Source organism: Tasmannia lanceolata, unplaced genomic scaffold (assembly GCF_043159265.1).
Source record: "Tasmannia lanceolata isolate RefF3 unplaced genomic scaffold, GAP_Taslan_0.1 ptg000018l, whole genome shotgun sequence".
NCBI lineage: Eukaryota > Viridiplantae > Streptophyta > Magnoliopsida > Canellales > Winteraceae > Tasmannia > Tasmannia lanceolata.
In genome coordinates this window covers 16,008,837-16,027,522 of record NW_027518695.1, presented here as the reverse complement: position 1 = coordinate 16,027,522, position 18,686 = coordinate 16,008,837, and the positions used below count along the sequence as shown (strand labels likewise).

Genomic DNA, 18,686 nt, shown 5'->3' with positions numbered 1-18,686 from the left:
TATATGGAAACCTCTAGAGATTGGAGAGTTAAGATCATCTTATGGAAATGATTTTTAGAGCACAGCCTGTTTATGTTGTGACCCATCAAATGGACGGTTTGGATCATTATATGGTATAGGCCATACTGGACTCTTTGAAAAATATAGCCTACGTAAGTTTATCATAGCCGTTTGTTTGGTTGGCCCTTCAATAGATGATTGATAGGGAAGGCCGCGCGCAACCGTCTGATCAGTTCTTCTAACAAAATGTGACTATAATGGGACCCAACCCAACTGTGTTTTCTGTCTGTAATAATAATACAAATTTCACAAGTGGGTCCCATAGGTCTCACTTTGCGATGACCTCCGTTGATGGTGTAATAGATCCCCTTGATCAACTTTTGTATGGGTGAGTCAAAATCAATGGCAGTTCGGTCATTTTAACGAAGCTGAGCTCTTTTTACATAGCAAAGGCCAAAGGGGCCCATGAATCCCGGGATTCTTCCGTGATGTTAGGTTCGCATAGCTGGAACGTACAAACATTTAAGTAGGTCCCACTGTTTGTTTTTACTTTTTAGTATCGGAAACCTCACATTGATAGTTAAAGATGGGGCCCACATCACCCTATTTGCTTTTAGAGAGACGGGAACATTCTCACCTGTTTCTCTATGCAGAAAGTGCGACCTGACCAGTGGGCCCACCTGTTTTCCCAATTATATGCTCAGAGAGCGGAATTGCGCAGATGTGTTACCCCCTACTCTTACTACCCATTCTCATTTCGTTAGGTAAACCTTGATAATCTTTTAACCCCTTATTTTTCAAAAAAGTAGTGTACGATCCACATCATAATAGGATGATCCAAACCGTCCATAAGATGGAACACTGTTCCCCAAAATTCATTACCATAGGATAGATCCATGATCTCCCATATTAAATCTCCATCTTGAGGTGGGCCACTACAGATTGGCTGTTTAGCAATAAAATTGTAGCTAATAATGAGAAAATGTCCAGAAAGCATGTGATTATGACAATCGGCCAATAATATTTTTCGCAGATGGTCTGTTGCATTTGACAGCGGCCACAGAGGCTCACTTTTCAGCAGATTTTGTCTTCATGGAAAGCCATTTCACGGTTTACTCTTGAAGGAGAGAACACCCACCTCGGATTTATTAAATGAAATAAGACCAAAATTTCAACATAGTGAGTCCTGTGCGGTTGTTCTTAATCAGACAAAAGTGAGCCACAAAATGGTTATCTGTGAAATTGCCTAGCAAATCCTTATAAAATAATTAAACTAAAGACACCCTATTTAATTAGGGTGTGTGATTTGATTTAAGCAATTGGATTCCTCATTAGATAAATCATGTGGGCCGGGTTTCAACACAACAAAACAAAACAAATTAAGTAAAGGAAACCATTTTCCCCCATTTGGGTATCATCTCTTTATTGCACAGAGACATCTAGGTCAAGTAATGTGGGCCCCCTAATTTCAAAACAATGCTTTCCAACCCTAATGTAGTTCAAAACTTCACTTCAATGTCCACATTCCCGTGAGAAGATTTTGATTTGGAGTTCTCACATTTGCAGCCCTTTTTGCATTGTAATTTGGATCGGATCAAATTCTTGGATTTCTAATTCATCAGCTGACAGTGAAAAAAAATCAGATTTCTAAATTTGCTGTGTAAATAAGAAATTGGAAATCCACAGATCTGGCATTTTCCTTCACCCTCTTTGCTCCTCAACCTCTCCTCCACTCCACTAGGAAGTACCCCCTTCCGTCTCTCTCCTCCTCAACATGAGCTGCCTGCCGGATCTATTCATTTTGCACTCAAAACTCAATTCCAAATCCAAATACAGAGTATGAGGTATCCAAACGGGCTCTCTTATTCCATTTGTGTAATGATCACAAAGTAATCTTCCCTATCACAAAGTAACCATCCCTTGCATTACAAAATTTGGGCCCAGTAATCCTTGAATAGCTTTCTCTAATCTCCCATCCATAAGTAATAATAAAGAAAAGAGGAAATCAATGAGAGACCTTGAACAACCAGTACAGCATAGCCGGTCCCACATTTGATTGATCTGAACGGTTCACATTCAATGACAAAAACTTCCCCTTCTTAGATGTTAGGAATGCATGGTTTGTGTAACTTTTGGGTTATACAAGATCCAGATCAGTATCTATCAAATGAATGGTTCAGATCAATTAGAGGTGTAACCCACTATGTCGCAGTGGGGCCCAAGGACCATGATCAGTTCCTAAATAGAACATTTATTGAATGTCCTCACTCAACGAGTAGACATTTTCTTGCAATCCAAACACACAAATGCCCAAGAAGACAAAGAAGTGAGCTCCAAAAAAACGAAATCGTTAGTCAATTTCACTTTTCTCTTTTTTCCAAACGAAATCCCATTTTAGTTTTGTTTTCTTTAGTTTGGAATTTGGATAGGCCAGAGCTAGGGTTGAGTCAAGATGGATATGCTTGGTGGATGATCAACTTTATTTAGGGTGAATTTGGTATACCGGAATAGGAAATCACAATCGGCATTGGATTCCTTTTTCCCACAATTCCAGCGTTTGGGTGTTATAAATGAGTGGAATGGTTAACCTCGGCAGAATTTTCGATAGAACCTTTGGTGGAAAGCGAAACCCATGGGGAAGGTGGTTCTCTCTCTCTCTCTCTCTCTCTCTCTCTCTCTCTCTCAACCACCCCCACCATCTCTCTAGCTCTCTAGTTCACAGAGTGCGAAGAAAACACCTGCGGATCTTTCTCTGTCTGTCTTCTTCTAGCTCTCGTTCTCAGATCTCATAGACGAAAGCTTTCAACCATGAAGACGTACAAGTGAAATTGAATTGTGTTAGCCCAAAGGTTCAACAAGTACTTTGGAAACTTATGTTTTGAGGATCAACAAATCAAATTTGATTTTTAATGTTAATGCAACTACCGGTTATGAAGATGATGTAAAATGCCTAGGAGATGCCCCTATATTACTACCCTATTGGCGGAGATAAGCCACCCCAATGCATGTATGGAGGAAAGTCTGATGCTGGTTGTGTACATGTACGAGATGTCCGATCTCAACCCCAACCAAGAATATTCTAGGTCTACAAAGAACCGAAAGCTCATATCTCCCCACCACATAATCTCTGTTCTGAATCTGAAGCGGTTGGGTTGCCTCTATAGGTCGTTCGCGTGATAGATGCCATGGTGCTTAGAGGGAGTGAGGCTGATAAGGAAGTTCCGAACAAGGTAAGAGGGAATCGAGCTGCCAGAAGATTCCATCGCTACCTCCAGCGCATTCCCCCCCTCCCCCCCCCCCCCCCCCCCCCCCCCCCGTCCAAAAAAAAAAAAACCTATATCCCCTTGGCCGGTATTTAGACCTCTTTCACTGCAAGGATATTGTTGACCCCACGGTGGGTGCCATTTTGTTGCTGCTCAAGTCTAACGAAGTGTACGAATAGTTGTTACGTAGAACTAGATCCCTCCTTCTATCTGGTTTGGATGGAAGGGAGGTTGCCTTGGCCTGCGACATATGCCCATAAGCAAAAGGTTAGGGACACCCGAGTTGGAGCTCCCAAGGAACCTCTCGACACTCAAGTAGGGGTGAGTATTCGGTTTAAACCGAACCTAATTAACCAAATTGAGCAAACCGAAATTTTTTCGGTTACTTAAATTTCCAAACCGAAACAGAACCGATTTGGTGATGAACCAAATCGAACCAAACAGATTTGGTGATTTCGGTTGTTCGGTTTTTTCGATTCAAACCGAATAGTGAGTTCTACCCGAGCCCAAACTTTTCAAAAAAAAGAGAGGCCATGAATTAATGGCATGCAACTGTCTTGGACAAAAATTGTGGTGAGAATAAATTAATGGGGTTGTAATGATGGGAATAAGTCAGGTACTTTTGATAAGTAAAGAGAGTAATGTGATGTAAGATAGGGTAACAAAATCAAATAAAGAGTGATTGATGATAAAGTAACCTGTAGCCTTTGTTGTCTTTCACCTTCTGACATATGTCATCGAGAAGCCTCTCTATTGCTTGTCTTGCTGAAATTTGTTAAAACAATAAAAAAAACCTTGAAGGAGACAGCAGCAATCCTCCCCATTCGGTTTTTCGGTCCTAACCGAATTATTTTAACAAAATTCGACACCGAAACTGAAAACCGAAATTTATTACAAATAGAAATTGAAACCAAACCGAAATACCATTTAAACGAACCGAAATAACCTACTGAATTTGGTTCGGTCGGTTATTTCGGTTTTAATCGATTAATGCACATCCCTACACTCAAGTCAAATCAACGCAAACAGAATGAGAACTAAGCACCGGTAATTTGTGCGTTACTTGGGTGATCATGAGCCCACACTGGATAAGGAGTGGAAGGTTCCCATCTATAGGTGCAAGTTCCATGTCTCGTGGGTGCGATGTGATAGCGACATAACACTTTGTAATCGCTGGTATGGGAATCAGCACTGGTCCAGTGCATTTGCTAGAGATAGTTCGCTGATGACGAGGCATATCATGAGGAACTCTAATCTCTGATGGGGACTAGTCATGTGATAGTGGTGTTGATCGGGAATTCACGGTGATGGGACAATATGGACTCTGACAAAAATGGGACTTGTGAATGATAGAACCTTGTAAGGCTCTGGCTGGGTAGTATCCGCTGGCAGATAGAGGGATATTGTAGGATCCTCGAGAGCGAGTAGTCGGTGATTGGTCGTGGCCCGTGATCGTAGAGGGCCTTGACGTGCCCGAGGGCCTGCAAGGGCCTCGGCGGGTCCTAGCCTTTGGTCCTGGCACATGGTGGCACTCGACTATAAGTGGTTGGTCATCAACCAACCAAGGGCTCTCCTCTCGACCAAGGCAGCGGTGAGGTTGCGTGGCGGCACTTGGCTATCAACTTCGCCCCCAAGGGCCCCTCTCATCTAGGCTCTTGTGGTTTCATACTCCGTGGGGTGGAGTGATTGGAGAACTCGGCAAGGGGCTGCAAGATGTCCCGACTGGCTTGAGCATCTTTGGGCCTGCTGCCACGTGTCTACATGCTGCTGGCGGAGCCTGTTTTACATCCCACACTCTATTCTTCTCCACGTTTTTTCATTCTTATTTGCACATAATTTTGTGGGTTTATTCCATAAGTTATAGAAGTCAATCAATTTGGCCCCATCCGAATCTATATCCTTTTAAATATTGTTTTAAGTTTTTCATTTCTAAGAAAGGAAATGACATATTCACCCCTATTTCCTACTTGGGACTGCCCCTCTGGTGTAAGAAAAGGGGGCGAATATATCACTTTTCATTTTAGAAGGGGAATGATATTTTTCCTCTTTAACGTTATTCGTTAAGTTTTAAAGGCAAAGAAAAACGTTAAAAGGGGTGAATTTATCCTCAAGCGGTGAACCATTCTCACAGAAACTGTTGCAGGGGGATTTTATCCGTTTAGGTGGGGGGATATCATTTCCCTTTTGCTCCGTTTGGTTGCTAAGAATGGCTCGGAAAGTAGTGCAATATGAAGTCAAAGGGAGTCAAACGGGATGAGACAAGCATTTTAATTTGTCTAGAATTACCTCGGAGAATAGTGAACCAGTGTTTGGTTGCACAGCATATCCTCGGAAAGTAGGAGAAAAAGTAGGGGTGTCATTACCAATATAGGGATAGAGAGAAAGAGAGAGCATCATTCCCGAGAAAATTCAACCAAATTTTTTAGTCACGTAAGGATTTGCTTTTAGAGGGGACAAGGAATCCACATCATCACACAAGTAATTATTACATGGGTGACATCCAAGGGAGTCTAATGTTATTTTGGCAACTAAACATGGAATGGGATGCCAAATCCAAACCAAATTCCGACGGCTGCTGAGATTTTATGCAACCAAACGAAGCATTAGGGACTTGCTAGCGTTTGTCTCGTCTCCATTCACGAGGTGGATAGTCTGATGTGCGACAGACCAGCCACAAAATGCCTTTTGCGATGGACCCTAGTAGATCCCCTTCCCTTTTTTAAGTTTTTCATTTCTAAGAAAGGAAATGACATATTCGCTGCTATTTCTTACTTGGGAGTTGGGACTGCCCCCTCTGGTGTAAGAAAAGGTGGCGAGGGAATATATCACTTCCCGTTTGGATAATATCAGTAAGGGTCGATAATATCAGTAAGGCTCCGTTTGGATACCTCATGCATTTGTATTTTGATTTGGATTTGAGTTTTGGATACAATAAACTTTTTCTTATTTATTGCTAACTGCTCTTGCGGCTGCGTACCCACCACGCTTGTCTCGTTCTAGAATACTATCGACCATTAATAAAAAAAAGTTTATTTAATTAAGTGAAGAGTGGAGAGTGCCATTATGAGAAAACGAGTGTGTGGAAATTGTATCCTTACTAATAGGAATCCGAAAAGCTTACGTGTAAAACCCATGTGAGAGGTGTGTAAAGAATCAACGACTTAGGAACGTCTTAAAAGGGCTTACTTAAATGGTGGACAGCTGTGCATCGCACGTGTAGCCAAAAAAGTACAGTGGGCCCACGTGAATGGATGATCTGAACAATTTATTTTTTGGGCCCCCACTTGGAGAGGCCAGGGCCCCCAAAATGGTATTCATAGGACACGACCCTAACAGTTCGATTCACAAATCAAAGAGTTTAGATCAGGGCAAGGATCATCCATCTATGCGGGCCCAGAAAATAAACGGTTTAGATCATCTATATATGTAGGACCTGCTGAACCTTTTTTAAGTACATGGACCGATCACTATCGGCGTGGCAGTGGGTCCATGCAGAAAAGAGCCTCGTTTTACATGGGTTTTTTGAAATGGAATTCGGTAACAGCTGAAATTGCTGACCAAAGGCAACATAGGTAGGTAGGAAACGTGGGCCAGCTACAACCACCGATTCAGTGCCTTGCTTCTCAAGAAATCTCTCTCCTTAATTATAATTAAGAAATTAAGGGCGATGATATTTTCAACCCCCTAGCATTATGCATGCGCTCCCCTGTTAACGTAATATGTCAAATTACGTTATCAGGAGAGCGCATGCGTAATGCTGTCAAATTACGTTACAAGGGGAGCGCATGCGTAATGCAGGGGGAGTGAAAATATCATCTCCCATAATTAGTTGATAATATTGTCGACTGAAAGTACCAAAACAGCCCTAAATGAGCAAAACTCCGTTTTATATACCAGTCTCGCATTTTAAAAGTATCAGAGATTTTATACGGTGCCCGATTGGGCATGAACAAGGGCGGGGCATCCACCCTTGATATTTAATCCAACAGCAGCCGATCGGGCACCATATAAATATTAAACCCATTTTTTCATGTTTTCATTTATTTGACCGTTTTTTCTTTGTTTTTTCACTCAATACTGTGTTGAATTCAAAATTTTCCTATCCCACATTTTGCATATATCCACCCCTTTTGATCACCAGGAACGCCCCCTGTCAATGTTTGTGGCAATCAAGGGCATTGAATTCTTCAGACATAAGTGTTTGTGGCAATAAGGGCATTCGGCTAAAATGAATCCTTTAGAAAAAAATTATGAAGAAGGTGAAAGGAATCTACCAGGCTCTAGTTGGGTTCTTAAGAACAAGGAAAGCTTTTACTTTTGGAATAAAAATATTCCATGGGTGAGTTTATCAAACACTGGAAAATTCATTTTTGGTAGGCTCTGCTTTGATTGCAGGAAAAACATTTCTAAAAAAAATCTTAGGAAATTATTTTCTTCCATGATTTAGAGGGAAATGAAATGATTATGGTTAATTTAGAGGATATAAATTGAAGTTCCCTCTAAATAAGAATGAAAAAGGGTTGGATGAAGTTATCCTTTTTCGTGTGCAAAACAGGTCAGAAATTTTATAAAATTTCTGATTTTTTTTTCCCTACATCCAAACAGCCCCCAATTCTACATTCTCTCTACATTGTTATAAGATCGAATGAAAATTTTTATTAAACAAGCAAAAAAACAACATCTATATTCATTCTTCTGTCTTCAAAGCTTGTGATACAGTGTAAACAAGATGTCTGGTCTCTAGCTGAAATGGACCTCAAACAAATGAACAAATGAGACTTAAAACTCCTTTATACCACATCCAATTTACAACCAAAATCCTACAAAATATACAACAAACAAATTCAACTTACATAACAAATTATGAACCTTAAATGTTGTGATTCCTTCAAGAGATCTCTAACATAGCAACGACTCGAAGAAGAGATCATCCCTTTGTTCTTCCTTCGCCTTGTTGAACACACTCTCCACTTGTTGTTGTTCGTTCATGTAGGATTCGATGGAGCCTCCATAGCCCGAAAACCCGTAATTACTAGGGCTTTGCAACCTCTCTAGTGTAAAAGGTGCTTGGCTCTCAGATGTTTGCAGCCTTGACCCGAAATTAGGGTTACTAGTCATGTGGTTGGTTGCGGCCGAAGGCCTTATAGCCATTGGCATGTTGGTATCAGGCAAGGGCCGGTTAGGGGGGTGGCCACCAGAGCCCCGAGCTGCGGGGACATTGTGGTTGTGTTTCCCTTCGTATGTTGTGATCACCGCTCGCAAATCATGCGAAGCTCTCTCCACATGCTTCCTCACTGGGCATCCAACATATGTACATTTGTAGTAGCTCCTGTTTTGTAGTAAGAATCGTGTCAAGAACCAAATTCAAATACAATTTGATTGAGTAGAGAAGTTTGAGAGTTTTGGAAATGTAGTAATGCAATGCGTAAAACTATAGGATGTTGGTAGAGAGATCCATAAAAAAAAAACATGATTCTGAAAAATTCCATGCCTTTTTTGAGATATGACAAAACAAGATTCTGATTTGTACAAGGTGTGGGCTCTCATTTTGAGAATATTCGAACTAAGGACTGAGGGATTCTATTAACAAAACATGATTTCTTGAAACAAAGCATAAATCATCAACCGTGGGAACTATGCTTGTCTGTAGGAAGTATGCGAAAAAGGAAGCTTAAAAGCTACGACATTAGAACATGGTAGGCCACTTAGAAAGAAAGTCCCTGACACAAACAGAAGGAACTGGAAATTGGTTAAGATGCAGAGAGATCTTTGCATTGTATAGTATCAAATTCCAAACAGTTCTTCAAAACCCAAAACAGCCATGACAACTGTGAAACATCTCTCTGCCTAAAAGTTAAATAATGGATATGCAATCTGGAGTTGTCATAGTTAAGGAATAAAATGGATAGAGATGAAGCATGTTTACCTTGGATTGGGATTTCCCTTCACTACTTTTTGTCCATATTTTCTCCATCTATAACCATCATCGAGAATATCGATATCACTAGTTGTTTGAACTACAACTCTAGGCTCCCTCACAGTCCTATTTCCAGAAGCAGATATACCCTCATTCTCACTTTCTCGCTTCCTGAAAAAACAAAACGCAATTTAAATTTCCTCAGTTTGTTAAACAAATCTCATAACATCCTCAAAACAAGACAAACCAATTCCCTAATATGTACTTATTGGATTGAAATGCTTACCCGCGTTTGGCATCGGGTTCATCTTCACCAAACTCATCTCCTCCTGACTTACTCCTCTGAGAACTCCCATCAAAATCATCATCACCAATTGAAACAGACGAATTGTCTGGTGTTCCAACGCATTCCATCTGTGAGGCAGAGCGCCCCGCAAATGAATGATCTGAAGTTTCAGTGTTAACAGTACTAGCTTGAATTGCTTGAGAAGAAGCTGATGTTTTTCTAGTAGACTGAGGCTTAGGGTGGTTATGGGTACCCTTATACACAATCTCAGTGATCTGTCCATCTAAAGACCTCTCAACCTTCTTCTTTGTCGGGCAATTCGGATACGTGCACTTGTAATAACTGCGTGGATTTTCACTGCCCTTCACCTGTTTCTGTCCATATTTCCTCCAATTGTATCCATCATCTGATTTTCTCTGCTCTCTGAATGAAAGTGGAGCAATAGGGGCCTGATTAATATTAGATTGGAATCCACCATTGCTTTGGACGTTACGTTGTATACTAGGAACCTCAGGGGAAACATTTTGAATCTGAGTTGTGTATTCAGATTTGACGCTGGGTTTTCCTGCAGAAAATTCCCATTGCTTGTTGGGTTCTTGATAGTTCCATGATTGCTGCTCTCTTTTTAAGGCTTCTTCCTGCTGAAATAAACCAAAACATTTCAGAAACTCAAACTAGAAAACCCATTAACGAAAATTAAAAAAATAATTCATCAGAAGCAAAGAAAGAACAAAAGGAAATTGGAAACAAGTGAAGAACAAAGGTTCTATTCAATTAACTTGATTAAAAACAGAGAAACTCAGCACCTAAACCTTGAAATTTACCATTGAAGAAGAGTGATAGATTGAGGACTGTTCTGTGGTGCGTTTTGTATGGGGCTGGAAGGAAAAATCATAGTTCCTTTCTTCCTCCTTGACACTTTGCTGGTAATTACCAGAATTACCCCTCCAGTTGAATGATTGTGCAGGGAAACTCCCAGTGGTTGGAGAAGGCAGAATCTGGAGACCCAACAGCAAAAAATTGAATACACTAGAAAGGGAATAAAAAACACAATTGATCCAATAAAAGAAAGATATTAGCCAGATTTCATATATGGGAAAAGTATGGATCTTGTATCGAGCGTATGAATTTAAAAAGATACAAAGCACACAAGATAGAACTATAAATATATTTGGAAAGGTTTTTTTTTTTTTTTTTGATCGGTTATTTGGAAAGGTTCACACACCCATAAAAGCAAACAAACAAAAATAAGAAAAACTAATCAATCCAATTACAGAACAAAGTCAGAAAAAATTGATTTCGATGGAAAAAGAACTTGGGTTTAATCTACGAGAAATTATATGATGGCCGACCGTCTGACATAAACGGCGGAGAGAGAAAATATCAGCCCCCTTGATTTTTGATCAAGGGGAAAGTCAAAAAAGGGGAGGAGGTGAAAATGCTGGTACATAAACCCATAAAATAGATAGATAAAAAGAAGAACGAGAAGAAACCTCTAATCCCATAACAGAAAGATAAGATCTAAGAAAGATATGATGCTGTATAAAGAAGAAACTTGGGTCCAGTGCAAAATCACATGTGCAAAAACAGAAGAAAAAGCATCATGTATAAATGAAGATAGAAAGGTATACAGAGAGAGAGAGAGAGAGAGAGAGAGAGAGAGAGAGAGAGATTAGCCAGATTGAATAGACTAGAAAGAGAACCAAAAAAACACTATCGATCCAATAAAAGAAAGATATTAGCCAATTTCATATATAGTAATAGACGGATCTTATATTGAACCTTTTTTTTTTTTTTTTTGGTAAGTTCTTATATTGAACCTTATGAACTTAAAAAGATAAAAAGCACAAAAGATAGAACTATAAATATATTCAGAAAGGATCACAAAAGCACAAAAGATAGAACAATAAAGCAAACAAACAAAAATAAGAAAAACCCATCAATCCAATTCCAAAAAAAAGTCAGAAAATTTGATTTGGATAGAAAAAGAACTTGGGCTTATTCTAACATTTTTTTTAAAAAGGAGAAAAACAACATAAACTCACAAAAATAGATACAAAAAAAGAAGAAAGATAACAACCCATTAATAAATAATCCCATAGCTAAAAGATCCAATAAAGATATGATACTTATATAAAGAAGAAACTTGGGTCCAATTCAAAATCACATAAGTACAAAAAGAGGAGAAAAAACATCAGATGTAAGATATTGAATTATGGGAAATTAAACAAGGTAAAGGGTGTCTACTTACATCAGAAGTAGAGAGGAGAACAGGAGAGTCTAAAAGGTCTGCAGGGCTAAGACCAGCAGGAATAGAAAAGTAAGAAGAAGGAGAAGGATAAGGAGGAGAGATAGGCAAAGAGGGTGGAGTTATAGACTTAAACTTAGGAATCCCACCACCAATTCGATCAGAGATCCGATCAGAAAACCCGCGACTCGACGGAATTCTAGACCGATTCTCATCAAATTCATCAGTAGAAGAGGAGTTCATGAAGAAGTTAGTGAAAGAAAAGGCTTGGTGGGAATTTGCAGAGGTATCTAAACTCCCTGTGGATGATGCCATGAGAGAGGGAGAGATTCAATGAATGAAAAGAAAGAGAGAAGAGAGATATATGAGAGAGCAATAAATGTTATGAATAGAAGGAGGAGGTGAAAATGCTCACGTCTTGAGAGCATCTTCTGAGAAGGTGTGAATGGAGAGATTTGACCGTGGAAAAAATTTAGTCAAACCTTGTGGGTTTGACTGGATTAGAGGCGGCTGCGAGGGAGATCTTTTTTTTTCTCACTACAACTTTGTTTTCCAAATTATGCCCCTTGCGTGTTATTTATTTTCATCATGTCACTAATTTCCTTGATGAACCATGTAACCAACTATCAATCATGGTTTTAAATTTCGGATTTAGGTCAAAACCGAAATCGAAATCACATATACCCGACATGTTACATTTTATCGGCCGAAATTACCAAATTTCGACTGTTATTCTGAAAATTTGCCCGAAATTTCAGGAAATTCTACTAAAAAATCTCGATTTTTTAATTAAATAATATTTTCCTGAAATTTCAAACGCCAAAATTGTGTATTAAATAAAATATTATTTTTTATCTGATTATAGGCAAATATCTAGATGAAGATTAGATATGAGGTGGGCCACCCTGATCTATCTGTGATGAGGCTGATTGTTTTAGTTTGAATCTGCAATCTACTTTAAGGCTTTCAGTGAATGGTCAGGATCATCCGACCAATGAAATTTTATAGATAAAAAAGGGCCCACCAGATGGATAGTCTTAAAAATCAAACCAATCACCTAATTGCTAATTGTGTGGAGTGGAACCAGGGCCCACTCTTGTATATGGCTTCTCCACAAAGGCAAAGTTTTGGATTGCTGGCTTGCATGAGAAGGTGTCATTACTTCCTAATTCGAGGGTATTTTCGGTAATCCATCTATGTTTCTAGAAGGACTTTCCACCTCCCGTGTAGAAACTTCCCTTGCCGTCCCTAGACACGCGAATTAGATATGTAGGGACATGTGTAATTTGAAATTACTTTTTTACCCCCAATAAGCAACTGAGATATTACCTAGCTGATGTCATGAGTGGACATCAGCAGCTGCTGGAAGAGCCCAAAAACAGAGACAAAAATAGTTACTTATATCAGCACGCGACCCATCAGAAAGCTTTTTGGGAATTGTAATAGTCTGTAACAGTGAGTTAAAACATGTAAAACATTTTGAGTTAGTGTGTCATTATCAAATTATGGTCATGCGGATATCTGTTCCCAACAATGCCTGTATACACAGATTGAATACACACATGCATTATGGTGCATATAATTTATCAGTTTTCACTCTAACAGACTAATTTCAAATAACAAATGAGAGAGGTTAAATTGGGTAGGAATTAAGGTAAATCTTAAAGAGTCATGCTAAATCCATGTACAAGCCAAGGTAAATCATTTCAGAGTCTGGGTAAACCATGTTATGATTCAAGGTAAATCATGTAATATCCATGCATGGTGGTCCATCACATCTAGGGCCCACTTCTTTTTTGAAATGGTGGAATAATATTATGAAAGCTAGCACATGCCCGAGAAAGTAGGGCGATCAAGATTTACTACAGAAGAAGAGGGAAAAACACATCCAAGAAAGAAAGTCTCTAGGGGAAAGAAAATCAAATGTCTCCGATCCTTATCTAGACACCTCTGATCTGGCAAGCCCATCCACCTCTCCATTTGCCGATCTCCTGACACGATGGTGTTAGACTTCCGACCATCCACTCTACTGAGGATCTCATCAATGAACTCTTTAAATCTCCGAGGAGGGGATTTCCTATTCAACCACCTAATAACATTGACAAATATCCCTCCACATATAAGACCCACATTGGTCTATTATTTTTGAGACTCCACACGTCTCACATGAGCCAAGACCTCAAATATCATTTATGCTCCACATATGGCCCAACAAAGACGTATTGTGGACTCTATAGGTAGTACATCCCACAACTTATGTGAGGCCTATTATGGGATCCTTACATGTTACAACCGTATCCATCCCTTTTGTGGGCCCACAAAATAATAAATCCTCAACTAAAGTGAGCTCCCCATGTGGTGGGTGCCTGTATGAAGCCTTCCAAACACTTATTGTGGCACCCACACATGGTTACCCTTATGCATTATATTATGGGACTCCCAAAATAATGGACCTTCAACTATAGTAGGCCCCACATATAATGGGTGCTCATCTTAAGCCTTCCAAACAGTTATTGTGAGGTCTACACACGATACAAGCCATATATACTTTTGTGAGCCCCAATATAATAGACCCTAAACTACAGTGGGCACCACATGTGATGAGTGCCTACCTTATAATATATGAATTTCCTTGATTCCTACATGATTTACAGTAACTCCTGAATGATTTTTCCTGTGTGGGAGGGAGTTTCGATGTATGTTCTTGCCCTCTTTGATGAGCTTCCTCCTTGATTTGTTTCTATATTTCTATGTTTCTCTTGTATTGTATTTTGCCTCTTGGCTTTTCTTTTACTTGTAATAGACCATCTCGGTCGGCTCTTTTATTAATATATGCGTCTATCTTTCAAAAAAAAAAAAAATCTTCCCTGACTCTTATTTGATTAGCATTGAGTCTAACAAGATTTACCCTAACTTCTAGCAGTATTTATCTTGGGTCCTACACTATTTATCTTGACTCAATGATGTAACTTGGATCATATCCGATATACCTAACTCCTACTGCTGGATTTACCTTGACTTTCGAAGATGAAGAAGAAGAAGAAGAAAGAGAGGGGAAAGAGAGATCATGGGTGAAGTACCGCAGACGAAAGACAAGCAATGGACAAATAAGTGGACAAATAGTGGCGTATTGCATAGGTAGAGAGAAATAGAGAGGTCGAGAGAAGAAAAGAGGGAGAAATTTTTTGAAACGGTCTTTTTAATTCACATACCGTGGCTCTAACTGGTTAAATTTTTCAAAATTGGCCCTGTTTAGTCATTTCATTAATTACCTGAATTTAGTTGGTACTAAGTCCATATATCATGGGGCTTTTACAGAAGGTGTGAAGGGTCGTCGTTCTTATTTTACAATTGTTCATTTCTACCATTTCTGTTTTAATATATCAAAGGAAAATGCTATGGTAACCGAAACTAAGACCGAGGGGAGAAACCAACAATCAGAATAAGCCATGTTAGGCCTAAAATCGGTAACAGGTTATGGTAGGGCTGGGTGGTCCGGGCTAACGAGCCACGGCTGAATGGCTGGTTGAGTCCTGCGCTGCACAGAGTACAGACAAGAAAGAAAAGGGTCAGAGGACCAACCCGGAGTGATACTCCGGACGGGCGCTTCGACACTCAAGTCAGTAATGAGCAGGAGTGTAGAGCAATGTCAGAGCAAAAAGCTTAGAGTTTTGGTTCTCAGATTTTCAGGACCCTCACCTTAGCACAAGTGAAGGCTATTTATAGTGATTCTGAGCCACCTGTCTAGGACAGGTGGTATTTGTGAGCCAGGTGGTGGCCTCCGTATGGACCAGGTTTCATACCTAAGGAGGGCAGGTGGAGGTCCCTGATTGGTCCAGGTGTCACACCTAGTGGAGACAGGTGTTGGCCTTCCAACGGTCCTTGTGAGGGCCACGTGCCAGAAGCTAATTGGATGCTGAGTTCGGACCCCTCAGTGCTGAGTCCGGATTGCTGAGTCCGGATTCCCTCAGTGCTGAGTCCGGACCCTATCAGTTGCCCCCTGGTTCTTCAAGCCATGAAAGTGGCTAGAAGAAGCAAAGAGAAGGTAAAGACAGCGTCGGGCCGGCCTTAAGACCTCCAGGCAGCTAAGGCCGGGCTCAGACTCAGCTAGGAGAAATAGTGGCTGGACAGGAGACTCCTGGCGCCCTGGCCTGGCCATGGCGCTTGGCCTGAAGGAGTACGGCCGGGCAGAAGGCATTCGACTATCCAGCACGGCTGAATTTTTGACCAGAGGCCTGGGCGGCCAGGGGTCCTGGACGTCCTTGGTTCAGGAAGTCATGTGGTCCTGCTCGGCTAAGGCTGTGAACGGCCAGCCGGACAGGTCTTTGCTGGTGAAACCTTTTGTCGCCTAGCGAGCGCGCCATATCCTATCCGGACAGCCGGACAGGTCTTTTGCCTCTTGAATTATCCTGTCCGGACAGCCGGACAGGTCTTTTGTCGCCTAGCGTTTTTGTCGTCTAGCGAACGCGTCATATCCTGTCCGGACAGCCGGACAGGTCTTTTGTCGTCTAGCGCTTTTGTCGTCTAGCGAACGCGCCATATCCTGTCCGGACAGCCGGACAGGTCTTTTGTCGTCTTTTGAATTATCCTGTCCGGCCAGCCGGACAGGTCTCTGTCTTTTGAATTATCCTGTCCGGACAGCCGGACAGGTCTTTTGTCGTCTAGCGCTTTTGTCGTCTAGCGAACGCGCCATATCCTGTCCGGACAGCCGGACAGGTCTTTTGTCGTCTAGCGCTTTTGTCGTCTAGCGAACGCGCCATATCCTGTCCGGACAGCCGGACAGGTCTTTTGTCGTCTAGCGAACGCGCCATATCCTGTCCGGACAGCCGGACAGGTCTTTTGTCGTCTTTTGAATTATCCTGTCCGGACAGCCGGACAGGTCTCTGTCTTTTGAATTATCCTGTCCGGACAGCCGGACAGGTCTTTGTCTTTCGAATACACCATATCCTGTCCGGAAAGCCGGACAGGTCTTTTGTCTTCTGGCGCTTTGGGACCTGTGCCTTGTATTTAATGCAGGCGGCGCATTTAATGCGAGCGGCGCATTTAATGCGGAAGGCGACGTGGCGCACTCCGGCTGGCGGAAATGGGCGGGATTTTTCCCGCTCTTCCCAGCTTCTCTATAAATACAGGAGTTTACTCTTCATTTCTTACTTTTCATCTTTTACTCTCCTCCTCTTCTGTTCGGCTGCTCAAGTTTTCTGCCCGCTTCGGATCAGTGAGCCCGGAGGTCCTCGTCCAACACTCCAGTTCGGTAATCTTTTTTAGCTTTTAGCCTTTCTTTTCTTTTTTTCCTTTTTATGTCTAGCACTAGTTCGGAGACGGACTCCAGTTCAAAGGAGTCCGGTTCGACCAGTACCGCATCGGGGTCCGAGGCATCGGAGAGGGCGGTTCCGGCCTCACCTATAGTGGAGGCCGGCGTTGAGGGCGAAGAGCTAGTGATCATAATAGACGAGGAGAGCGGTGAGGAAATGAGTGTGGACTTAGACACAATCCCGGCCTGTGGGGACGGACCGGACCGGGTAGAAACCAGCGACGATGATGAGGACGTCGAAGCGGCAGTCCCTCAATCGTCGCGCATGCCAGTCGAGGTGATAGCGGAGGCACAGATGGAAGCCAACCCGCAGTATAACATCGGGGCCCTATACGAGGTGAACCATCTGTGGCCGAACAGGCTTCAGATCGTCAGGGACAAATACTGTATTCCTAGCCGGTACATTCTGAGGGCGGCTGTCGAAGGGGATCGGGCCAGCAACGATAGCGCAGACCTCTGCGTGTACGAGGAGGCCTTCCGGGCCGGGCTTAGGCTCCCCTTCCACCCCTTCTTTGCGGATGCACTGAATTACTATGGGCTGGCAGTTACACAGGTCGTCCCGAACTCTTGGGGGACACTGATCGGCTTCTTGTACCTTCTTGAAGTCCGGCTCCGTAGGAACCCCACCGTGCCCGTCTTCAGGATGTGTGCGCACCTGAAGAGGCATAAGGACGGCGGCTGGATCTACATTAGCCAGAGGCCTGAAATGAAAATGATCACTGGGATACCTTCTTCCATTCACACATGGAAGAACAGGTTCTTCTATGTAAAGGACACCGCGCCGGGCTCGCAGTGGCCGTTCTCATTACAATGGAGAACGCCGGACACTCGCCGCCTTAGTAAAAAACCAGCTCTCGAAGACTATGACCATATGACCTTCGCTCTGATCAAAGAAGAGCTCAAGCGAGGTCCAGTTCACTGCTCAGAGTTCGAAGAAGAGGCCGAGCTGGTCGCACTCGGGGTCAGTCGTGCGACGCCGGCACGTACGTAGATACTATAGGATAGCATTTATTTTTCTGAAGTATTTTTCAACTTTCATATTGCTGACTGCGCTCCGTTCTCTTTTGCAGAAATGGTGAAGCAGATGTCCCTTTTGGACAGAATCAAGCAGTCTTCGGGCGCGTCCCCAGCGCAGGAGCAGCCCCAAACAAAGGGCAAGAAGAGGAAGGTGCCGGAGTCGACCCCGCCGATGGTCGCGCTGGCTAAGCCTCTTAAAAGCAGCCGGGCGACGCATAAGCTTGCCCTATCGAGCCGGGCAGACACCACGGGTCAGAGCTCCAAGTCCGGAGCGGCGACGGGGTCAAAGCACGGCGGGGCAGTACTGGGTATGCCGGCTACGGCATCGGTTGGAGGCGACAACGTCTTCCGCCCGAACTGGGCCGTGCAGAAAACGGACACCGGCCTGGGGGATACCCGGGTGGCCGCAGAGTTGATGTACAAGGGTGTCCTCGCCCGCGACCGGCTAGCAGTCGAAAAAGAGGTGCCGGAGACCTGCGAAGCGGCAATCAGCTCCGCCCTCTATCAACTCCAGGTGTACTCAAGGGATATGGCCAAGAAGCGATATCTCTTCTCTGAGACGATCACAAGGATCGAGTCCGAAAAGGCCCAGCTCCAGAAGGAGAACGGCGAGCTCAATGAAGCCGTCCAGATCAAAGAGGCCG

At 42.5% G+C, this 18,686-nt stretch overlaps 1 protein-coding gene across 2 annotated transcripts; it reads right to left on the bottom strand.

Annotated features, from left to right (window-relative positions):
- Positions 1 to 8,028: 8,028 nt before the first annotated feature.
- On the bottom strand, positions 8,029 to 12,084 carry LOC143850862 (putative WRKY transcription factor 26). Of its 2 annotated transcripts, none has more exons than XM_077360136.1 (5): positions 11,718 to 12,084; positions 10,291 to 10,464; positions 9,467 to 10,104; positions 9,190 to 9,351; positions 8,029 to 8,592 (listed from the first exon to the last, which is right to left on the bottom strand). In XM_077360136.1, the coding sequence occupies exons 1-5, from the start codon at positions 12,027 to 12,029 to the stop codon at positions 8,163 to 8,165; spliced, it is 1,716 nt and encodes a 571-aa protein (XP_077216251.1). In that variant the 5' UTR covers positions 12,030 to 12,084; the 3' UTR covers positions 8,029 to 8,162. The 2 variants fall into 2 exon arrangements, with proteins under 2 accessions (XP_077216251.1, XP_077216250.1); XM_077360135.1 differs by having other exon boundaries at positions 9,467 to 10,107; positions 11,718 to 12,082.
- Positions 12,085 to 18,686: the final 6,602 nt, after the last annotated feature.

What these genes read in the sequence shown, in the direction of transcription:
- LOC143850862 (XM_077360135.1), bottom strand. Translation starts at nt 12,029, where the DNA reads ATGGCATCATCCACAGGGAGTTTAGATACCTCTGCAAATTCCCACCAA. An exon ending in TTCTCCTCTCTACTTCTGAT is followed by an intron (nt 10,465 to 11,717) that starts GTAAGTAGACAC and finishes TTGGGTCTCCAG; the next exon opens with ATTCTGCCTTCTCCAACCAC. An exon ending in TCTATCACTCTTCTTCAATG is followed by an intron (nt 10,108 to 10,290) that starts GTAAATTTCAAG and finishes GGTTTATTTCAG; the next exon opens with CAGGAAGAAGCCTTAAAAAG.